General features: G+C 43.5%; 2 protein-coding genes across 2 annotated transcripts in view; one reads left to right on the plus strand and one right to left on the minus strand.

Moving 5' to 3' along the window:
• Positions 1-1,739: 1,739 nt before the first annotated feature.
• LOC106323044 overlaps positions 1,740-9,652 on the plus strand; it is a 16,264-nt gene continuing 8,351 nt past the window's right edge. Inside the window, exon 1 of the mRNA XM_013761205.1 lies at positions 1,740-2,262. The gene's annotated coding sequence lies outside the window, so the exon portion shown is untranslated. The remainder of the gene's footprint in view (positions 2,263-9,652) is intronic.
• LOC106324021 lies at positions 7,064-8,404 on the minus strand. The gene has a single exon (XM_013762047.1). It carries the CDS (start codon positions 8,402-8,404, stop codon positions 7,064-7,066), a length of 1,341 nt encoding a protein of 446 aa, XP_013617501.1.

A 9,652-nucleotide genomic window follows, 5' to 3' on the forward strand; every position in this document is an offset into this window, starting at 1 on the left:
TCTTACCACAGTTTTTAAATTCGTTTTTAAACTTTCTAATTATCATCAGAATGAATATCTCCATGATATACAGGACATTTTAAGGGTGATTTTACAAAAAAAAATCACCTAAACCAAACAATAATTACCTTCTTTAGGAGCTTCCAAAATCACCAATGGAGGATGAAGAGGAGGAGAGAGTACGAGGAAGAAGAAGAAAATGTAGACCAAAGAATTTTGATTGGTTAAGGTAAGGATGTGGACCATATAGGTAGTTGAATTGTGGTTGGTTTTTAATTGAGGAATAAATGGACAAAGGCTAGTTCAGGGAGTGCAAGGATAAACGGGTGGGATGAATAGGGTTGGGGTAATAAGCTTGAGTTTAGGAGGGTACGGGGTATATGGAGTTAATCTCCGTCTAGAAATCACCCAGACCCTGTAATCCACTCCATCCCCTTCATAATCTGTTCACATCTTTGCATCATGCCTTCGAGAAGATCCCCGAGAATGAGCAAGAACACCATGGGTGCGTCGAAGAAGAAGAAGAAACCCGACGAATTTGGTGACGAAGAATAAGGGAAAAAGAAGGTTTCACAGGCGAAGAAGAAGAATCAATCAACGGGAAAGAGAAAAAGAGATGGTAAAGGTGGACAAAGAGGGTGGAAAAGACGGTGGGTATTCATCTATTCCAAGGAAGAGAGTGCACAGTACTTCGAAACTGAACCGTGAGAGAGAGAGAGACAGAGGCACCGTCGCCGCATTCTACAGTGGCTCCGCTCCGACATAGAATGAGACGGACCTGGGTGAGACAAAGCGACCGCCACATCCTACAGCTTCTCATATCCATGACCACGATATGGACCCGCCTGAGAGAGAGATACCGCCGCCGCGTTCAACCGTGTCTCTGACTCATGCACAACAACATCCTTCGTCTTCTGGATCTTCAACAAAATCGTCTTCTCCGGAGCTAGCAGAATAAGAAGAAGGTTTACCAACTCTGCACCTCAGGTAAAACTAGTAGTAGTAGTAGTAGAACTACGTTGAAAACAAAAAACTACAACTAGGAGTTTAAGTTGTTGAACTAATACTCTGGAGGATTATTAAGTGTTAAACCAGTACAATTACCAGATGTTTAAAATGTTGAACCAGCATAACTAGTAGAAGTTAATGTGTTGAACTAGTAGAACTTGGAGGAGTGGAAGCTGTTGAACTAGTATAACTAAAATGTGGACAATTAATTGAACTAGTATAACTAAAATGTGTTGCACTAATTGAAATAGTACAATTACCAAAACTTTAAAGTGTTAAACTAGTACAACTAAGTGAAGTTAATATGTTGAACTAGTACAACTAGGACGAGCTTAAGTTGTTGAACTAGCACAACTATGAGCCGTATAAGTATTATAACAAAAGTGAATTCTACTAGTTGAACTGGTACAACTAGAAGAGTTTACCTAGTATAACTATGAGTTGCATAAAAAAGCTAAAATGAGTTGTACTAGTTGAACTGGTAGAACTAAAATAGTTTAATTAGTACAAGTAGAAGTCGTATAACTAGTTCAAGAATTAAAACTAAAATGTGTTAAAATATTATAACTAATATAACTAATTGAGTGTAACTAGCATTACTGGTACGACTGTATCTCATCATAAAGTATGACTAGTATAAGTAGTTCAACTGTACGGTATAGCTTGTAAAACTTGAACAACTATGGTTTAATATTGGTGTTTTTTTTTTGTAGGGTGTTGAGGAAATAGTGGTAGAACCCAGTAAACCAAATGGGTTTTGCTTCAAAGCAAATGATTATTGGAAGTCTTGTAAGCTTCAATCAAGATGCCACCAACACAAATTCATGAGGACCCTTGAAGAGTTAGATGAGTCAGAAAAGGTGGTTTCACGAACACCCCCAGTTCAAGCACCTAATCCACATGGTTTGCAGCCCAACTAGAAAGGTGATGGGATTGTGGATGATGCTAATCCGCACCATTGCAACGCCTAAGAGTCGGCAAGCATGGTTTGTTGTGAATGGTGTTCCTATTCAGTAGTCCATCAGGGAGCAAGGTCTCATCTCAGGTTTATACTGCTACCACTATCCTGAGAACTATATGAGTGGGTTGAGCATGAAGTTTGCGGTGAAGCACTTTAGGAAAATATTCATGAAGAAAACATGTGCCAAACCACGACCCCACTTGTTCAAGAATGTGGAAGTTGAAGTTCAGATCGACTGGGACAATATGATATACATTGAAAGAGCTCTTTATAAGACACTTGGAGGGACAAAGGTGTTTGATCGTGAAACGGTAATAAATAAGATGTGGGCTTAAACAAAGACGTCTTATTGATGGTCGGAGAGAAAACGTTCGATCGGTTACAAGGAAATAAGAGGAGAGTGCGACAAAAAGGAAACCGGTGGCTCGACAAGCTACCGGAGAAGTATAATTAACGGCGAGACGAAGTAAAGGTGAAAAACCCTAATCTAGCCGTCAAGTCTTGGTCCGTATTTTTGGATCCCCTTCTCGTTGCCTCTTCTTTCCCTTATATAGACGTCCCGATGCTTCGCTCTTGACCTAATTTTACGCCATCTTGGTGGGCCTCCTTTGCTGGGCCGAGAGGCCCGTAGGTGTTCGAGCAACCGCTGAGCCGAACGCTCTTCAGTCGACGATGGCCAGCTAGAAGTACTCAAGAGTCAAGCCGAGAGACCTGACTCTCGAGCCGACAGATCGAGCCGTCGCTCTTTCTAACTCGGGCCAGGCCTTCCTATTCCTCGGGCCCTGTGGGATGGTCGAATCCATCCTCTACAAAGTCGATGACCGGAAGGGTTAGGTGAGATTGGGTTTTCGAACTTATCGTCATTAGTTTGTATTTGTGAATATTTTGAAGACTCGGTTGGTTATTAATTATTATATAGCAAGATGAAGTTGATGTGCTACCTAATCAATACAGTCACATTATAATTCACATTATAACGAACAGGGCCTCATAATATTTTTATTGTCTAATTCTGCATCACTAACGGTCTTTGTGCGTCTCTAACTGTGCAGTGGGCATTGTCATCTATAGAAATAAACTTTCCTTATCCGCTTTGATTGACTTTACTCCATATGATTTTTTCCTCTGTCTTGTGCTTCCTTCTCACCAAAGTCCTTAAGGTACTTTCCAATCTTGCAATGTATCTTCCTTTCTTTGTATCGTAAGTTAGATGAATGTTAAAGATTCTAACTTTTGGTCTCTCTTCTCCATCAGGATCTTCAAGGTTGAGGAAGGAATGACATTAGAAATGCAGTAAGGACAACAAGACTTTGTAAGAATTTTGAATTCTATAACTCTGTACCTGAAAGGTAAGAAAGATTAATCGATTTTTAGTCATTTTTCATGTATTTAATATATATATATATGAACGTCGAGCGAATATATTTCATTCAAATAAAGCCAGCAAAAAGAGTAATAGTCTATTTTATTTTATTTTTCCTAAAATGTGGTGAGATCTATCCATACTTCAGAAGAAAAAAAACAAAAAGGCACTTACTAGCTTTAAAGTCCAATGCTTTAATCAGAGATTTACTTGTAAGTGGCTGGTCGTTTCATCATCTGTCATCTTCTTCCGGTCGATCCATCTGTATGATCCATTCAGATGGTGATCCTTTTTTTGAACAACTAAAATTTCATTGCAAAGAAAAGTTTACTACAAAAAAGTCTACTTGCGTCTCCTTTTCCATCCGGATGATCAATTCATATTTTGTGGGACTGTTTGTTTGCCCATCCACATGATTCATCTTGTGTTTGTTTCTTTATTTTTATTTTCATCCACATGAGTTTAGTGAACAAATTACTAATATACCCATGTTTCGATTTAATTATATGTATGATATTAATTTTAACTATATTGACTTTTATTATTTAGTCTAAAATATGTTTACATTGAAATTATTTTAAATATTAGATTTTTCAGTTTTGGCAAAAAAATGAAAATTTTTGATATTGCAAGGAAAATAAGATTTTTGGTTTTAGCAGAAAACACAATTTTGATGTTGGCGGGAAAAACAAATTTTCAGGTTTTGACGGGAAAATAATTTTTTTTTCGTTTTGGTGAGAAAATGAAATTTTCCTGTTCTGGTGGGAAAATGAGATTTGTTGGTTCTTGCGGGAAAATGTGATTTTTTTTATTTTGGCGGAAAAACTGGATTTTCTTGCTTTGACAGGAAAACGAAAATTTCTAATTTTGGGAGGAAAACGCCATTTTCGGTTTTGACAAGAAAACTAGATTTTTAGTTTTGGCGGGAAACGAGATTTTCAGGTTTTAAGGAAAAAAAAGATTTTTTGGTTTTTGCGGGAAAACGAGATGTTTTGGTTTGGCAGAAAAACAAGATTTTTGTCATTTTTTCGTGAGTGACAAAATGATATTAGTTTTAGGTTTGTAATTTGTCAATTATATTAGGGGTATAATAGACATTATACCATTTTGGCAGAACAACTCCATCCAAATGATTCAATTTAGATCATCGAGCTGATTTTCAAAATTAAGCCTAAATTTTTAAAACTCATCTAGATGAGCCATCCAAATGACTTGTACTTTTAATGTCTTAACGAACAAAACTCTCATCTCCATCGAGATGAGTCATCTGGATAGAGAAACGTACAGCCCCGAAATCAGAATGTTAATTGTCCAAATAGCACATAGAACTACAATATGTTTATGGGCCGAATTTAATTGAATGTGAGACGGTTTCTGTAGAGTAACCGATAGATCAAGTCCAGAACTCACCAAGAGCTCGAGAACCGGTAAATCCAAGCCTATAGAATGACCACAAAGGAAAAAAGGATCAACACGAAGAAAAGAAATTCAATGTTCGATGCTGATGAACATGATGAATAGAGAGAATTAGTGTTTAGATGATAATATTTGTGTTTGATTGATTCTCTCTTAAATGAGAAAGATTACATATAATGTTTACTAAACCAAAGAGCTAAACCGGAAAGCTAAACCAAAAGGGTAGCCGGTTTATCCTGTAAACAATGGGCCTAACAGACCTGACCCAGCGACAAAGAGATCATATTCTGACCTCTAACCCCTCTCTCCCTCGGAAACCAAACCTCTTTCTTGCCTTGCCAAGAGCTTGGTATGTTGTGTGGAGAATTTGGCCTCTCTGCTAGCTGTTTAGTGGAGATTAATCCTTTTGTTTTTCTCCTCATCAGGTACCATGATTTCTCCCGATCCGCTAGAGTAGGGCGATATGAACGCATGGTGCAGCAAGTCAGGGGGGTCACAAAAAATTATGAAGGAACTTTAAGGTTTTTGGATGAGAGAGATAAAGAGCTAGTGCAATTGGGGGAGGGATATAAGAAGCTGGTGATAAAGTATTCGAGAGCTTCAAATTAGTCTTGTATTCAGCATGGGCATCCGGGTCCTCGGATCGGGTTCGGGTCGGGTTCGGGTCGGGTCTTGTCAGGTCCGGATCCTTCGGTTCCTAGAAATTTAGACCCATATAGGTACCTATATTTTTTCGGGTCGGTTCCGGGTCGGTTCGGGTCTATAATTTCAATACCCGTAAAATACCCATAATTTTCGGGTATATTTCGGATCTGGGTCGGTTCGGGTATTTAGGACCCGAAAAGGACCCGAAATACCCGAATTGAACCCGAAAACTCTAAAAATACCCGAAGAACCGTAAAAATACTCAAATGTTTATCCAAAATCAGACCCAAAAACCATACCCGAATTTTACCTGAATACCCGAACTATATTTTCTAAAAATCTAAAATTTTACCCGAAACCTACAAATTTCTGTTGTGTCGCGCGTTCAGGGTGATAGCACGATGAATGTCGTGATTGATAAATACGACACGGCCCTCAAAGGAGCCTTGGAGGAGCTCGAGCGGGCCAAAAAAGAGTTCGCTGAGAAGGAAGAGGTGTCTGCTCGTCAACTGAACGAGTTGAGGGCTGATCTGCAGAGGCTCGACGGGGTGATGACCCGCACCGCTGCTCGACGCGACGAGTTTAAAGCTGCGCTGGATTCGTCTCGACGAACCGTCCGCGAGCTTGAACAGAAAAACACCGATCTCGAGAGTGAGAGGGCTTCACTCGCCGCCACGCACGAGCGAGAGATGAAACGTCTGAGAGACTCCAGAATCTTGGAGGTGACGAGAGAAAGGGGGAGAGTAGAGGCGGAAATGGCCGCCAAGGCTAATCGTTGCTTTGCCAGGATTCGTTCTCGAGAGGATCGTCGGGGTCCTTACGACGAGGCTCGGTTACTCTACAGCCAAGCCTTTGGGACTAGGAAGTGCCTCGAGGCCTTGAAGGGAGCCGGGAACGACATACCGCAAGCCTCCATTGATATGTTCGTCGAGTATGAGAGGAAGTACGAACAAGAGGCCGAGCAGCTGAAGGTTGGCGAGATCCCTGAGGGAGACTTTAGACTCTCTCCTCTTACGTTGGAGTCTCAGTTCGTGGATGCCCGGATTCTGGCGGGCCTCGATCCGTTTGGTTCCAACGCCGGCTTAATTGACTCGGAGACCGCGGCGAATCTTCATGTCTCGTTTACTCGCCCGGTTGGAGAAGGGTGCGAGGAAACGACGCTTCGTATCGAAAACCCTTTGACTGTTCGAGGAGGCGAAGAAGACACCGGCAAGGTGTCGGAAGATGCTGCGGTGCAAGTCCTTCCGATTGCCCGAGGATCGAGCGTCGGAGCTTCGGAGCTTTCCGCGCTTAATGATCGCGAGAGTGATCGGGAAGCTTAGTTTTCCTTGTTTGTTGTTTTCTTTTGAGTCATAGATGACTCATTGTTGTAGTTTTTCGAACCTTCGCCTTCGAGGCTTTTATTTTGTTATTTTCTTGTCATCTCGAACTCTTTTAGTGACCGAACTGAATCTCTCAACTTAGATTTGTCTATCAAAAATCGTGATTTCTCAAGATTTGAAATGACTCTGTTCGTTCGGTGTGAAATGCTGACTCGAGATGTCGAATCGTTATAGTTTTAAGCTCATTATGACTTTGTCTCGGTCGATCTCTTTGAGTCGCGACCGTTTGCCATTTTGAGTTTTAATTGTTAATCAAGAGTTTTCGACTTTGACGGTTCCCAGTCGATCCTAACGTAATTTCCAAGTGTTTGGTCGTGTCGACATGTTGAGTCGAATGCGCCATCTGTCGCAGAAGCCCTTAAAATGATGCGAGATGAATTGCGAACCGTTGTCCGTGATTATCTCGTAAGGTAGTCCGTATCGGCAGATTATGTTCTTCCAGACGAAGCGTTGTACCTCCTTGTCGGTTATGTTGGCGTAGGCTTCGGCTTCAACCCACTTGGTGAAGTAATCGGTGAGGACCAGTATGAACTTCTTTTGTCGAGATGCCGGCATCGGACCTATGATGTCCATTCCCCATCGCATAAATGGGTATGGAGCAGTCAATGTATGGAGAAACTCCGTTGGGCTGTGTATGGTTTTGGCGTGACGCTGGCATTTATCGCATTTGCGCGCGTATGTCTCGCAGTCGGCGTTCATGGTTGGCCAGTAGAATCCGAGGTTTTTAACTTTTAATGCGAGAGCTCGCCCGCCCGAGTGGTTGCCTGCTGCTCCTTCGTGTGTTTCGGCCATGACGAGTCTCGTTTCTTCACCGGCGATACATTTGAGTAGTACCTTTGTTGCAGTCCATCGGTGTAGTTCCCCGTCCATGACGACGTAGTGTGCGCTGCGTCGTTTCAATCGCCGGGCGTCCCATTTCCCGATGGGCAGTAAACCTTCCGCGAGGTAATCGATGAGTTCTTTGCGCCAATCTGTTGGGTGGTCATCTGGCGAGCGAGATTCCACTTCGTCAATGTCCATTGCGTCGTCGATTGCTGCTATAATCGCGGCCTGTTCTGCCTTCGTGTCGATGCTTGGTTTCTCGATTTTGTGGATCGGGATTATCCTCTTGACTTGGTCGTGTAGCTTGCTTCCCAGAGCGGCGAGGGCGTCGGCACAAACATTTTCTCCGCGAGGAACCTTCGTGAGTTCGAAGAACTCAAAGTCTCGCGTAAGATCCTGGACTAGTTTGAGGTAGGCGTCCATCCTTTCGTTGCGGACGTCGTAATCGCCGAGGTATTGGCTTACGACGAGTTGAGAGTCGCAGTAGGCGCTGATTCTTTTGGCTTTCACCGCCTTTGCGAGACGGAGCCCCGCGATGAGGGATTCGTACTCAGCTTCGTTGTTTGATGCCGCGAAACCAAAACTGAATGATTGCCGAATGAGTTCCCCTGTTGGCGATTGCAATTGCACTCCTGCTCCTGACCCTTTACTCGTTGATGAACCGTCGACGTGGCGGATCCAGTTTACACTTGGTAAGATGAGGTCTTGCTCCAGCTCTGGCGTCAACTCGATCAAGAAATCGGCAAGGACTTGTGACTTTGCTGCTGTGCGATTCTTGTATACTATGTCATGTTCGCTCAGTTCCATCGCCCATTTGGTCAGCCGTCCCGATTGATTAGTATTTTGCATCACCGTTCTGAGTGGTTGGTTGGATAGTACTTCAATCGTGTGCGATTGGAAGTAGGGTCGCAATTTTCTCGCCGAGGTGACGACGGCTAGGGCCATCTTTTCGAGTGTTGGATATCTCGTTTCAGGCTCTGTCATTCTTTTACTTGTGTAAAAGATTGGTTTCTGTTCTCCCCTATCTTCTCGAATCAATACGCTGCTGACGGCGGAGGATGTGACGGCGATGTAGAGAGATAGTGTGTCGCCGGCTTCTGGCTTCGATAGCACTGGTGGGGTCGTAAGATAATGCTTGAGTTGATTGAACGCCTCTTCGCATTTTTCGTCCCAGACGAACCTCTTGTTCCCTCTTAGCAGCTCGTAGAAGGGAAGACACTTGTCGGTCGATCACGAGATGAACCTGTTGAGAGCTGCTATGCGTCCCGTTAATCGCTGCACTTCGCGGCTGTTTTTCGGGCTTGGAAGGTCGAGAATCGCCGAGATCTGCTTGGGGTTGGCTTCTATTCCTCGCTGAGTGACGATGTAGCCGAGGAATTCCCCGGAGGTGACACCGAAGGTACATTTGGCCGGGTTGAGCTTCATCCCATAGTCGTTCAAGATTTTGAAGCACTCGCGCAAGTTATTTAGGTGGTCGTCGGCCTTGAGCGATTTGACTAGCATATCGTCGATGTACACTTCCATGGTGTTACCAAGCTGATCAGCAAACATTTGGTTAACGAGTCGCTGATAAGTCGCGCCGGCGTTTTTTAGCCCGAAGGGCATCACTTTGTAGCAATAAGTTCCTCTGTCGGTGATGAATGCCGTCTTCTCGCGATCATCGGGATGCATCAGGATCTGGTTGTATCCCGAGAAAGCGTCCATGAAGGTTAGGAGTTCGTTACCGGCGGTTGATTCGACGAGACGATCGATGTGAGGGAGCGGGTAACTATCCTTTGGGCATGCTTTGTTGAGGTCCGTGAAGTCGACGCATATGCGCCATTTGCCGTTTTTCTTTTTGACGACGACCGGGTTGGCTAACCATTCGGGGTATCGAACTTCGGTAATAAAACCCGCGTCGAGGAGCCTGTCGACTTCGTCGTTCACTGCCTTAGATCTTTCTGGACCGAGTTTCCGTCGCTTCTGTCGGATGGGTTTGAACGTCGGGTCGACATGCAGTTCATGGGAGGTAACTGCGGGGTCGATCCCCCTCATGTCGGAGGTCTTCCAGGCGAA

The sequence above is a fragment of the Brassica oleracea genome, chromosome C2 (genome assembly GCF_000695525.1).
Source record: "Brassica oleracea var. oleracea cultivar TO1000 chromosome C2, BOL, whole genome shotgun sequence".
NCBI lineage: Eukaryota > Viridiplantae > Streptophyta > Magnoliopsida > Brassicales > Brassicaceae > Brassica > Brassica oleracea.

What these genes read in the sequence shown, in the direction of transcription:
- LOC106324021 (XM_013762047.1), bottom strand. Translation starts at nt 8,404, where the DNA reads ATGGAACTGAGCGAACATGACATAGTATACAAGAATCGCACAGCAGCA.